The 14,330-nt window shown below is 41.4% G+C and overlaps 1 protein-coding gene across 12 annotated transcripts in view; it reads left to right on the top strand.

Annotated features, from left to right (window-relative positions):
* kif1b (kinesin family member 1B) overlaps window positions 1-14,330 on the top strand; it is a 54,044-nt gene that overhangs the window by 1,026 nt on the left and 38,688 nt on the right. For all 12 annotated transcript variants that reach the window (XM_027288475.1, XM_027288476.1, XM_010747724.3 and 9 more), the window contains exon 2: window positions 459-619. In XM_027288475.1, coding sequence (XP_027144276.1) covers window positions 514-619 — 106 coding nt within the window. In that variant the 5' untranslated portion in view covers window positions 459-513. The remainder of the gene's footprint in view (window positions 1-458; window positions 620-14,330) is intronic.

Below are 14,330 nucleotides of genomic sequence, written 5' to 3' on the forward strand. Positions count from 1 at the left end.
AAGGACATGGAAAAACATGAGATACTCAGCATATGTAGTCACCGGGCTTCGGGATGTATAGCTTTTAAAGGACTGTTCGCACATTGGAAAGTTGTGTTTATGATTAAATAATATATAATGATGCTTATGCAGTTAATCAGTACATGCAATATTCACATTTTGCATTCGTTCAAAGCTTATTTCGCATACGCTATGAAATGCATCACCTTGGATCCCATATTTTAGTGTTAAATGTATGTTTTTTTGCTGCTGTTTACAAAATATTAAACCGCTTCACTGGCTTTTGGTCGGCCATGTTTGTTGTAGGCTGTTATGACTTCAAATTGGGAGGGGGTGCACTCTTTTGTGATTTGTATAAAACAAGCAAGGCAGCACAATCTTGCTTTTATTTATTTATAATAGCACATATTATTCTTACAAGTCAGATGAAAATATGTGTTTTTCTGTGTTTCCTACAGGAGGGGTATATATATATAAAGGAATCTTACTGGGAGGCATTACTAAACCGCAAACATGTCTGGGGCGTCTGTAAAAGTCGCCGTTCGAGTCCGGCCCTTCAATTCCAGGGAGATGAGCAAGGAGTCAAAATGTATCATTCAGATGCAAGGCAACACTACAAGTAAGTCAACCAACTGGCATATAAACACACAAAACCAAACACCATGTCTTGAATCTGTGCAGGACTGTCTGCTAAAGGGAAGTTTGGCGTGCCACACATGCACCCTGCATGGTCTTCCTTCGGGGGTCTTAGCGGGGAACAGTAGAATGAGCAAACTGAATAGCGGACGGTTGGGGACAAACAGCCTGAAAGAGAATAAAAGGCTTACAGAGTGAAATTCCTCCTCCTCTGAAGGGGCCTGCTGCATGCCTGAGGAGTCTCTGTGTGAGAAACGCTGAGTTGGATCATACTGGGAGACCCAGGGGTCACCACACAGCGTGGCCTGCTAATGCCCCCAATTCATCAAGGCTTTATCACACAGTTGTTGTGGATTTGTGTGTTACTTTTGTAGTTTATGGATTATGTTATCTATAAGTGTAGACAAACAGTGTGTAAAGAGCTGTATAAAGTGGTGTGGCCACAAGTTAATCATTTATAAGTTGCACTGCTTTTTATTTGCTGTAAAGTTACAAAAGCATGCCGGCATTAAATAAACAACAAAGTTAATTTCTTATGTTGCAGTGTCGGCTGATATTTCTCTCCTTTGACAACACAGTCTTGGAATAAGTGATTAGGATATATGTTGTATAGATCCCAAAGTTTTCATCTTATATGGAGACTCAGCAGCTTCATGCTTTAGTCTTGGCTTTTACGCTAAGAAAACTTAACTGCAAAACCGTAAAAGTCGTAATATGTGTGCTTGCAAAAAGTGTTGGGAATGTGATAATTATGATGCACTGAATATATCATTGCATGCTTCATCGCTCTAATTGTGGAGTGTATGAAAGGGTACACAGTAGTAGAGCAATAGGAGAAGATTGTAAGGTGATTGGTAGTCTTGTGATTCAACCTGCTCCCTTGTGACTGTGAGTCATCAGGTTCTGTGAAGTGTAAGCTGCCACCTCACTCATGCCTGTGCTGTGTATGTCCCGTTTCAGCTGGAAGATGAGCACAATCTTCGCGACATTAGCATGGAAACATTTAATGACCCAGTAACAAGACAACATGTGACTGCAGAAACCTGTTCTTCCAGCAGGCTCTGTTATTTGCCTGGAGTTTTGTCTGTCAGTCTTATCGGGCTCATTAGACTAAGCCTTTATGAATCTTCCATAAGATCAAGTGTCCCTACCAGTTATGGCTCACTTGCCCTTTATCTCTCACACTCTACCAAAGAGAAGCTTTGTGACAAATCCCCAGTTCTTTTACTCCATATCCTTGGGTTTTCATTATGCCAATGTCACTCTGAGGTGCTGGAGGGTGACTCGTGTTTTGTAGCAGAACTGCAGTGGAATATGCAGTGTTTTTGGGGGGTTAGCGAGCGAGCGAGTGAGTGTGTGTGTGTGTGTGTGTGAGTGAGGGAGAAGAGGAGGCTGCAGTACTGCCTCCTATCACATGGGCAGATTGCAGAGCAGAAAGGGAGGCTGGCAGGCGGCCATACTCTCCCTTCATCAGGGCTTCATTGCAGATGGTATGCTGAGAATGCTGTCTTATTTGGATACTGGGACGTTGAACAGCACGTAATGACTCAAATATGCACAGGTTCATACATGTAGTGTTAAAATCTGACCCCACACTTTTTGTCTGTAACTGTCTACCAAAGTCAGCTAACTTACGTTTTTAGTCTAAACAATGTTTAGGCCAAGACATAGCCAAGGTTTGTACAGTGTTTTAATGGACTGCCACACTTAGTACATTATGTTATTGCAAAATTGGTCATTATTTTAACATTTCTCAATGATTGTGTAAAGCATGTTTCTTTGATTGTTACTTTGAGGTTACAGTGGTATGTTCATGGTTTTCATGACTTCCAGATGTGTGTAATTCCCTAATTCTGTTAAAAATGAAAATGCATCATCCAAAAACAGATGGTCTCATTTATTTTTGGCCCTATCGAAGGCAGAATATCTATGACTCATCACAACTTTATGTTGTAATCCTCAAAAATTCTGTCTTTTAGTATCAATAAGCTTAAAAGGTGGCTATAACCTAATGTTTTACTCTGCTCAGAAACCTCTCAAACTACCACTACAGCATAATCCACCTTTCAGTTTCAGTTCACAATGCCATACTTGTGCAAATATAAGGTCCGATACGCTGCTTCAGTCACAGTCAACGTGGCGTAGCTTCAATAGTGTATGTGATACCTGTTTATTTCTGTTGTTTAATGGTGTCTTCGGTGACGGCTAACAATTAAATGGGACTGAAAGCTGCCTCAGAGAACTGGAATGTTTCATGGTGTGGCTTGGTCAGCTTGTAGGTGTTTGGCAGATGTGTGGACGAGGTCATGACACTCCCCTTATTGTTGTGACTCACTCAAGGGCATAAGTGTCGGTGCATGTGTCAACAATACAGAGAAAGAGAGAGCTTCGGGACAAGGGCAGGATATGCTGTCTCCCTCTCTCTTGCTCTCTTTCACCATGCATGGACGGTTGTCAAGGATAGGGTGCAGGCAGAGGGGCAGCAAATTGATTATCCAGTGTGCAGGAAATGGGTCCAAGGCCTCTGCAGGCTGGGCTGGAAACAAGTAAAGGCCTCTTTCAGTAGAAGCTCTTAAACATACCAGAGCTAATGTAATTATAAAGGGGTGACGCGATGGGCTGTTGCATTAGTTAGTGTTGGTTCTCCAAATGTTGAATAACGTCAGAACACCCAAAGACTGCCTTCATTAGGACCCTGATGTGTCCTCTGTCTCGTTATGTAACCCATGTGTTACTTCTCCCTCAGTCGGTGAGCAGCCACTCATGTATGTATGGCCAAAGATGGTCGATACATCTCACACGGTGCACAGAGAGAAGCAGATCATCTGTTATGTTTGGGCATTACATTGGCGTTAGTGGAACAATCCTGCGTTCAGATAGATTATTTCTCACATGATAAATTTGTTCCATTATTGGATATGTCCAGTGTTACGAATGGTTTTTCCATATCAAAAGATAACCAGGCTAGCCCGTCCACATTTTCCAGAACTGGATGGATGCTGCACTGTATTATCCCCTAAGCTAAGGGGAAACTAACCGACAAATTGATAGAGCAAACAGAAGGTCAACATATCAATCAAACCTTCACCTTTCAGATACAATTTTGCTAAGTGTCCTCTCAGAGTGAGCAAAGTGCATGGTGACCTTAGAAAAACCAGACAGGGAGGAATCCGCCCAGCTCTAGTGTCAGTTACACATAAAACCAAATGACAATGAACCCATCTCATATTAATGATTGGTGAGAGCTGGCAGGACAAGTGGGGCGCATTGGTTTCGATGAGGAATGGTCATCCTGCTGTTGAACCCGGTGCAGACACTGCCGATTGACCTGATTAGGACCAGTAATCCGCAGGCTTGCCTCAGGTCACCACGCCCTCCTGCCATAATCCCTGTGACCCTTGTAGGTGTAGACACACCTACACAAACCCACTCAGGGTGTTATATTCCTCATCGCCTCACGCTGAGATTGTTTTGGACCAACACACATATGCCCACACGGACTGCTTAAAGAGCAGACTCACACATTCCAGACTGATCTCCTAACGAGGAGTGGAGGACACACAGATGTCTGTGTCTGCTCCATGCTGTGTCATGTGACTGCGCTGTGTAGCTCTGCCAATACACCTACATGTAACAGCTGTATAACAGAAAGTGACTTTTTTTTTTTTTTTTTTTTTTGCAATTTTGCTATGTTTTTATGTTTAAATTATTCGATCTTGTCTTGTCATTGAGAGCTTGTCTAAGTTCTGTGAAACTTTTTCATAACAGTCAGGAAGAGACAATAATCTTATGAGTCAGAGTGTGAGGGTTTGTATCTCATGCACCTATCACTGTCATATCTGTTGTTGTCTTCTATGCTCAGTAGTCAAAGCAGCTGTGTTCTTCTGCAAAAAAACAACTGGGACAAATGAATAAAAGCTTCTTCGGCCACCGCTTCTTCTTCTTTCTTCTGCTTTTCATTTTCATAACATCATGTGCTCTAGTTGACTTTGGCTCATGACGTTCTGCCTTGTATTCCTGCCCTGATACCCCCTCGAGGTTCTGGTCTCAGTGTTGCAAGTTTGTGTGTGTGTGTTTGTGTGTGCGTGTGCGTGTGCGTGTGCATGTTGATAATGAGGTTTGTCAGTAATTGAAACTGAATAGTAGATGGTTGTCAGGTTTGGGAGAATGGGTAATGTAGACAGTCCTGGTTGTGTGTGTTTGCTGACCCAAGTCTGCCTCAATATCAGGTTTTCTGCAATGACTAGATCCTGTTATTGAGTTTTTCCATTATTGAAATTTTCATGAATTGAGATTTAAAGTTTGTTCCAGTGAAGTTCTGTGTATGCAAGCAGTCTCTCACTGTTCAGTTTATTGAGCTTTAAAATCAAATGGCATCGTAACTATTTAGATTACAAACTAAAACATGGCACTCTTTTCCATTAGTAATAAAGACCTTTTTTTAAGAAACCACAACATGGCCTTGCATATGAAGGGATGGGCTGAATGCTGGAATGTACTTGATGTAGCAGAGGTCAGACGGGGGAAAGTGATAAATACCCTGTCGCACTAAAACTGCAAGCTCAGCTTTGTAGCTGATCAAGCCACTTGTGGTTTTCACTCTGCAACTCATGTCAACTCTTCACTACAGATGCATTTTTTTGCTTTTGTTCTCGGAGTCTGCCCATATTTAAGCATTAGTTTTGATGCGTCTTTGCTTTATTGCCGTGTAGATTTACTTGGCAAACTGCAAAAGTGTTTCTAGGTTAGCATGTAGTTCGTAACAAATTTGAATGATCAAAAATCCTTAAACTCTATAGAAACATACTTTTAACAGACACCAAATCATCTTGAGACATCTGACCTAATGGAAAACTTAATAGTTGACAAAGTGATGATGTCACCCTCGAGCTGTGTAACTAATGAATTTGTTGGCGTCGTTCCCCTGGTTAACATCATCGGACCTGTAGATACAGCTACAGATGCCTTTTTAAACAAAATGTATTAACAGTGACAGAAAACATGATCTCATGATCTCATGATGAGAGTTGGTTTGTCACATTATATGCTTACATAGAATAAAGTGACCTTCTGTCAGATCTGTGGCACAATGAGTTTCTTTGTAAAAGAGCTCACGTACAATTCTAGCTACAGCGATGAATGCAGTAGTCTTTCAGCGCTCGCCTTAGATCAATTTTCTTTTTAATAGATCAGCCTCGCTCAGTTTTTTTTCCACCTCATTGTGTTTGAGCTCTCTCTCTCTTTATTCCAGCCTGTGATACAGCTGAGAGGAAACTGTGGGAGCCTTTTTCCAGAAAATGTGGGATATCAGAGGAGAGGATGGGATCGGAGCTGACTTGAGAGGGGGGAGGGGAGATGTAAAAGCAACCACAGCAGCAGCAGAGACAGTGAAAGTCGTGCACGAGCACTATTCACGTGTAGGGCAGCGTGAGGCAGCATCACACACACTCGCCCAGCTAGGGATGATGGGATTTCAGTCATATCGGTGGAGGCTAAGGAATAATTTTCATGCAGCTGAACTAAAACTAAAAGAAAAGGAAAAGCAATTATATTTGCACCCCTTGGTGTGTTGTCCTGCAGTTTGTGTAAAAAATGTCTTATTTTCAATTTCTTCTTTAAAAAAAAAAAAAAAAAGATCCACTAATGGTATAGATAATATAGATAATTGTGTAAATTTACAATGATGTTTTAGGTGATCTTTTGTGCAGCATCGAACCCTTCAGAAAAAAACAAGATATTGACGTTTATAGGGAGTTATTCCTAGAGGGCCCCGCTTCGATTGTCGTTCTGGCTTCCAGACCACACAAATCCATTAATGTGTGAAATATTACCAGAGATAAAAGCTCTCCCCCATGTCGCAGAGTGGAACAACACAATACTGAATTAGTCTAGTGAAATGTAGTTCAGCCAAATCCTAAAATGTGTCCCAGTTTTACAGTGTCACCAAATGATTGTCTGTATAACAAAAGGGTCACTAGTTTATGTTTTTGCATAGAGGAGAGGGAATGTTTGTGTCCCCAAGTGGGGAAATAAAATATGTAGATAAGTAAAAAAATATGTTTGTTCTAAACAAAATTGTTCTAGTTAGAAAATAAAGAAACATTATAGTTGAAAGCACATGTGTGGTAGCTGTTTAACACCTGATATCCTTGTTCCGCTGATGACCCAATGCAACCACTCAATTAAATCTGAGTTGGTAACTGAGGTGATACTCATTTGGCTATGACAATCAGATTGTGCCCACAGCAGCCTGCATCCATCATCATTTATCCCTGACGTAGTGGTGCAAACAGGGACTAAAAAAACAGATAATGGTGTGTTTGTTTTAAAGTTATCTTCCTCCTGGCTTACTTCTCTTACCTACTCTTTGGTTCATTGCCTAAGCTGGGTGAAATGGCTGAACTTTCCCACATTCAACAGAGTGAATGTGTTTAAAAAAAAAAAAAAAAGTTTTTGTGCCCTGACCGACACAGCTCTCTTTCCAGACTGTATTGTTTGGTTTCCTCCCACAGTCTGAGGGCTGAATTCAGTGGCAAACTGGCGGGCTTTGCAGTCCAGGCACGGGTAGCTTGGTGGTGGACATGACGCTCATTTTGTATTATTCATGAGTAAGAGGTCAGAGGGGTTGGCAGTATATTATTTTTGAAACTTGAATTAATAAGTCCTGAGACTTATCTTGTTGGCTACTGGAATCATTTGCTCTCATGCCGCTGTGCAGCTAAGTGAGATGGTCTGCACACGTCTGTGTATGTGCAGACAGTTTCACGCATCATTTCCATCCTCCACAGAGACGTGGCTGGATAAAAGGTGTTTGTCATCTGACATTAGCTTGAAGCATCACTCAGTGCCTATCCATAATGTTTTCTGGCTTCACAGAACATGTCAGACAAAAATATATGAGATTCTCACAGATCCATGCACCAGGCATATGTTCATGACGTGATGATGCTTATATAAAGCATTTAAAGCGAGACTTCGGTCTCTGAGCGGAGGGTTGTTGAGGAAATCCAGGTCATTGCGATATAAAATGGGTGCCTGTTGTGAGCAGTGAATGTAAGGGGTTCTGTATTCCCCTTGTCTGCACAGCCTGGTCCACACTGCTGTCCCCACTTAACACTTGTGCTAGGATCATATGTTGTTTTGAGACAAATCTGAGAATCGTGATTCAAGATGTAAAACATTTGCAACTGTTTTTGAATGAACAGATGAATGCAAATGAAGTGTGTTTGTGGTTTATTTCTCATCGTGTCTTTCACTTATCTATGAATTTAAGTTTACACTTTAGCCAACAATGGCCAACATTTGGAAAGCTTTCTGGGACAAGGCACTAGATTATTAGAGTAGGAATTGGCACCTCTCTTGTGAGCAAGAAGTTTTATTATCGTTCCTGTTGATGGCTGATATTTGATGACTTCAATTCTTTATTACTATTACCCATAATGGTAATAACCAAAGTTGAGTTGAGAAGAAACATAGTTTCACATTGTGTAGCTGATTGTTTTTATATTCACAAGATATAACCAGTGGAAGGAATGATTCATCTTTTACCTTTCAGTTTTTGTTTCTTAATGGAGACCCACTTCCCCAAAGTTCATTGTGAAACGTCTGACACACTATTGAATTGTTGAAGCATTAAGTGCTATTTTTAAGCTGGAAAACACCAGACTCGGCTGAAGCTGTGCTATAGCTTTCCGCGACACAGGATGTGTTTGGAATGACTTTTGACCTTTTTGAGGCAGCACCTGCAGAGAGAAGAATATCCTCCTTGGACCTGGTCCATGAGAAGCGTTGCTTCTTGAGGAGCTGAAAACCTTGACAGGATCTAGTGTCATTTTGTTAGGTTAACATTGAGGTGCAAACAAGAAGCATGTTCAGTTGGCAAGATGGAGGATGTATCCAGATTTAGGTTAGGCATTAGATCTGAAAGCCATTGGTGTGCAATTTAGATATTTATTATTATTTAAGCTCTGATTTTGTGCCAGTTCTGTGTGCCATGTGTGTTCAACCCCCGTCTCATCACCTGAGAGGCCGCCTGATTGATATCCCTCTCTCTTTGTTGTAGTTCTGTGTTTGTTTAGCTTCTGAATGGAGTCCTGCTGGCTTAGCATGTTTTCTCTGTCTGGTGGCTTCTAGAAGCCTCTCTATAGTCTCTGTTATCCTGGACTCAGTGAGTCTGCGTGAGCTGCTAATATCAAAAGGCTCTCGCAGTCCTAGCTAGCTATCAGTGCCTGTGGGTTGGAAGCAATGTATGGTTTGGCTATGAGTGCGGCGGAAAGGTTGGGCGGCTGAAATCTGTCCATTCCTTCCTGTCACTGACAGTCTGTCGGCATGCAAAGCACTAGCTGCCATCTGGTGCTGTATAAATAGACAGTAGTCAGAGCTGGAACAGCTGGCACATAGGCCAGGACTGCGCCCTTTCCCATTGCTTTCTAGCTAGTTTATTTATTTTTTAATTTATTTTTTAAAATACTTTTTGGAATGGGGTCAGTAAAAAGTATATGCAACAGAAAATTCTGAAGAAACTTCTGATTTTCTAGGTGTGAGACAAAGCAAATAAGTGTGTACTTGTATTTAATTTATTTTAATTTCAGCTTTCTGATATTTTTTCCCATGACATTGTTAGTTTTGACACTGTACTGTCAATCCTAATGCTCTGGAAAAAAAGGTGGTTGTTGAATGAATGGTAGTTGCAAGTCCTATTTTTGACCAGCTGCTTGTAATTTTTTTTTTTTATTGCAGTGCATGTAAATACATGATGATTATCTGCTCAAATCAGATTTCTTCAAATAACCTGGCTCCTTAGGTCTGTGTAAACACAGTCAGTGAATTCCTTAAGGCATTTCTTTTTACAATAATGGTGAAATAAACATATTTTCAATGCAGACCAGTTGCTTTTTATGTGCATAAACATATTTTCAATGCAGACCAGTTGCTTTTTATGTGCAGTTTACATTTAGCTGACTTCCCAACGAAAACATTGAAAGTTTCTTTTTTCTAAATGTGGCTATCACTTTTTCTAAAAAGGAGAAAGGGGGGGCGAGGCAGCGTGAAAAGGGTCATTGTGGCAGAGGGGACTGGGCACATAAAGCCTTGTCATAACAGATTACCTAATGTGTTTTGCAGGCTCCGTTGTCAATTGCAATACCCTGCATTCAGTGCATTGTTCTGGTGTCTTCCTGTGCTTTTTTTTCCCTGTCCTCTCTCCCAGTAGGAAAAGAAAAATGACGTGATCAGCCTTCTGAGCAGAATTTGTTAGTAGGAACTCAGTGCCTTCCTTTACAGTTAAACTAATTACTCTGCCGTGGTGGCTCATTTAATGAAACAACAATGCATATTCATATCATTAATAGAAAGTTTGTTGTAGTTTGTTTGTCTGAGTCCATGGCTGCGATGTGGATTCTGCTGTGAAGGGTCACCTCTCCTGGCTAGACAAACTGATGTGCCTGCCCGGAAAGTTCCAGGGTTTTTTTGGCAGGAGTCACTCAACAGTGGAGTATTGAATTGCTGTGTGGATATTTTTTTAATTAAAGGCCACAAGGCATTTCCCTGACCAGACGTGAAAGTGCACTGTATCCAAAGGGGTAATCAAGATACCACATGTTACTGTAGTTTCTGTTTTGGAGATGTTTGGATGTCCTGTGTTGTGGCTGCGACAAGCTCAGCTGTTTGTCAAATGTGCACAGCAGTGCTCAGACACTACTTTTAGCTCTCAGCTTTGAGCTGCATCCAGTGACAACTCTGTCACCTGTGCTGTAGCCCTGGCAACCCAGCCATCACACACTCTCTTCCAAAGACACTGGATACAACACACAGAGCATTTCTGTGGCCACCTCAGAGTGTGCCCCATCCACTCAATTTAGGACTGAACAACGATATTAGCGTTACTGTGGTGCTGCTCAAACCATTGACTCGTGTTGACAGCTGCTTTGCTCCACCACTGATGCACAAACTGTGACACAGGTGTGCATTTGTAATGTCGTATGGAGATACACATACATTGGAGCTGTGATGGTATAGATTTCTCCCTTGACGTAATGATGAAACATGGCACACCAAAGGTTAGCTAAGTGTTGTATGCACTGTATGGATTTCTCATATAACATTACACATATAGAATATGTGCGAAGTAGCCCCCCCTTAGCAGCTGTGATAAGTAGCTGTTGTGCTTTTTTTTTGTTTTGAAATGTTTGTTGGATACACATTGGTTGTTTCCAGCTACTGTAATATTTAATAACTAGAATAAAAATCACTCTAAACTGAAGTATTAGCCAGTACCAGAGGTTTTCAAGATTTAGTGTGACTTGCACTTTGTGGGGATTATTATTTCCAATGTCCACAAATACGCTTAGAAATAAATTCCTTATATTCCAGTCTTATGTTTTTAAGTTTTCTTTAGTCCGAGAGTAATCCAATCATAGTGACCAGGGAGGGACCAGGAGCGATTCATAGCTAATTTGTAGGGCTGCCACAAACGATTATTTTGATAGTCGACTAATCACCGATTATTTTTTCGATTAGTCGACTAATCGGATCATACGTAAATTGACTGTCCTGGAAAGGGGCGGGTGGGCGAGCGCAGTAAACCTCGCGGACGGAGCTATGAGCCACCTTCGCCCCAGAGTCTTTCCATGCCAACACAGAGCCACCGTGGAGGAAATGCGCCCGGCGGGGGCCACCCAGCGCCGGGGAGAGGTCACACGAGGGGATCCTCCCACACCGTGCCGACATAATCGTGACTAATCGTGGCAGCCCTACTAATTTGGCATATTGTTAATGGTCACATTTTGACGAATTGTAATGTAAACATACATAGGCTAACAGAAAAAACAAAAAAAAATTGACTCGATGTGGCTTAGAGATAAATCTGACTAGACTTCCTGATTACAGCCACAAAACATCACACCAGGAAGGTGTTGCAGAGGTGCAGATGTCTCCATTTTGTGTGAAAACCCTCTGACATACACAAACAAAGCAGAAAAGTTTTGAATTAAATGTTTTATTTTTAAGCCGTTCCATTGCTGCATTTGAGCTAGTCACCTCAACACAAATTCAAAAAAACAAAAAAACATGGAAAATCATGGTGAATTATAAGCTTAATTCTAAGAATCATGAATAGACATATACAACACTCAGAACATCTTCTGAAAGTACTTGCAGCTGCTAATAGTCCCAATATTTTACATATATAATGAGTTATATGCACATGATTAGGGCTGGTGTAACCAGCATTTCTATTTTGTGGAAAATGTCTGTAATCCTGTGAGTGAATTAAACAATGTGCATTAAAATAGTGGAATAATATTCAGCAGAAGTGCACTGTTACATCACACTGCTGCGTATATGCACACAGACCCCGGGGATATGATTAAAATTCCTCAATCTTCTGAAAGAAGCACACATGGTAATTACAATTCTGCACAGATATGATTTCTCTGAATGCCTGAGCTCCCTCAGCACCTAATTCATTTGTTTTCCTTTTTGTATTTTTATTGACCCCCCCCTTCTCTAGATCTCAGACGGGTATCGATCAGCTCGAGCTAACAGCTAGTGCGTCCTCAGAGGGTTACTGGAAGAGAGACGCAGATATGCTCAGCCATTTTAGACCCTGCTTGTCTGCTAGTCTCAGGTGAATGGGGCTAGCTTTTAGTCCCCATCTGGTGCTCAGAGACCTCCTAACAACCCTAATTACTGCAGGGTGTCTTTGCTTTCCTGGACGGATTATTGGAACACTGGAGCACAAAATGTCTGCCAGCTACAACCAGCTGAGTGATATTCTTTAGATAGCAGGATGTGGTTAGTTAACTGGTATCCACCCTGCCTTGAAATGGAGAGCCCCTGTGGAGTGCCAGCATCCTATCAGTCCTATATTCTGCTGAACAGGAACTGAAAATGCAGAGCTGTGGCATTTGTGGACAAACAAATTTGAACTGTCCTCATATGCCACCCGGTAGCTTGTGTTTGATCACCGCATATTGGGCTGTGACTGAATTCCTTTATCTTGAAAGCATCGTTGCTCCTCCATAGCCTCCCACACAGACTTGCATGTCATCCGTTTATATAATGGAGGTTTAGTGTTGTTTGATGACGCAGTAGTGATAACAGTCCCTTTATGTTGCGCTTTCACTGATGATGTTACATTTTTATCCTTATGCTTTCAGATTAGTGTTGCCTGGTTCGCTGCCAATCAATATGTACCTCCTGTGTCACCAAGAATAATGTCTTAGTGTTCAACATGTTTTTTTTAAAATGTGTCCTTTGTGCTGCATTACAACATTCCTGTTTATTAAATGTTTCATTTACAAAGTATTTAAAAGGTTTTGTGTAGTTGTTTCTTGTGTTGCTTATGGAGTCTGTCATGATAAGTAGCTTAATGTCTTAGTTACAAATCCTAAAGCTTTTCTCACTATGCCTTCTGCATGTCTCAGGATTTTTAAAGGATTAGAAACCTGAAATCACTGCTAGATAAATAACTGTAATTGACCATAAACCTTCCTTTAAATAAAGATAAAATAAAAAAATCTATGTAATTTCTACAGAGCAGTAATAGGGAATGCTTGAGGCGAGAGAAAACAGAACTCAATGTGCCGCATCCTCCCCTTCTGTGCCAAGTTGAGGTTGTTATGGCAACCAGATTCTGGTCCTATACCTGTTGCCATGGTTGAGAAAGACGGAGTGATGACGTTTATTAGGCAGAAGAATGCGTCTGCCATTTTAAGTCTGAGATGTGGCTCTGGTGGGAATATTTACTATAAATGGAAAGCAGAGGAATTTCCTCATTAACATGTTAGTGTGTGACTATTTCTATCTATACATCAGTGCTCACATAGATTCTGTGAAGTGTGATGAACAGGCGCAGGTGAAAAAAGCAAGCTGAGTGACAGTTATTCAGCTGAGTCAAAATAGGTAACATGTGTTAGAAGATATGTCAGATTAACTTAATCTCTCCAGTGAAGGGGATAAAATTAACCTCAGTAGAAAAGAAATTCGACTGCACACATGTGTAACCATAGCGATCCCTGTCCCTTACTGCATCCTTTCCCTTCAGTACACTCTAATAGACTCTTACATGAGAGACCCACTCTTATGACGCACTGACAGGACCACATGGGTGATGCAGCTATCTGTTCTGAGAGCAATGGAGTGGGCAATTGAACGAGATGTTCATGCCACGTCGTGAGCATGAATCACCTTTTAAGATCTAAAGCAGTCTCCCACAAGCTACTATCATGCTCTGCTGTGCTTAGATACATTTTTATACCACGACATCCATCTGCATCTCCGATGAAAGCTCCTGACTAAACTGAAGTCGACAGACTCTGAGATTAGAAATCTCACATCATTTCGAGTCTCGCTAGAACACAGCTGTGATTCCCAGTAAAGGCTAGTTTGTCACACTGTGTCCGCTGCCCTGTCATGGGCATCCCACTGTCCGAATGCTCTACACGTGGCACTGTCTCATCATCTTTCTGTTTTTACTGCTAAGTTGCCTCGTTGACAGTATTTGGCTGACACTGAATGACTCTGTCTGAATTAGCCTGCCCCTTCATTAATAGCCACTGTAGATTGTTCCAGGAAAAGGGGAATAGGGGCACTGGTAACCTAAATCCCCCTTCGTTTCTTCATGCCCTGGCTCCAATTTCCCTTTGGAGGCGGGTCAAAGGTGAAATTTGGCTTTATTTAGCCACCTGTCTCGC

This window comes from Larimichthys crocea, chromosome XV (assembly GCF_000972845.2).
Source record: "Larimichthys crocea isolate SSNF chromosome XV, L_crocea_2.0, whole genome shotgun sequence".
In the NCBI taxonomy this organism is placed as follows: Eukaryota; Metazoa; Chordata; class Actinopteri; family Sciaenidae; genus Larimichthys; species Larimichthys crocea.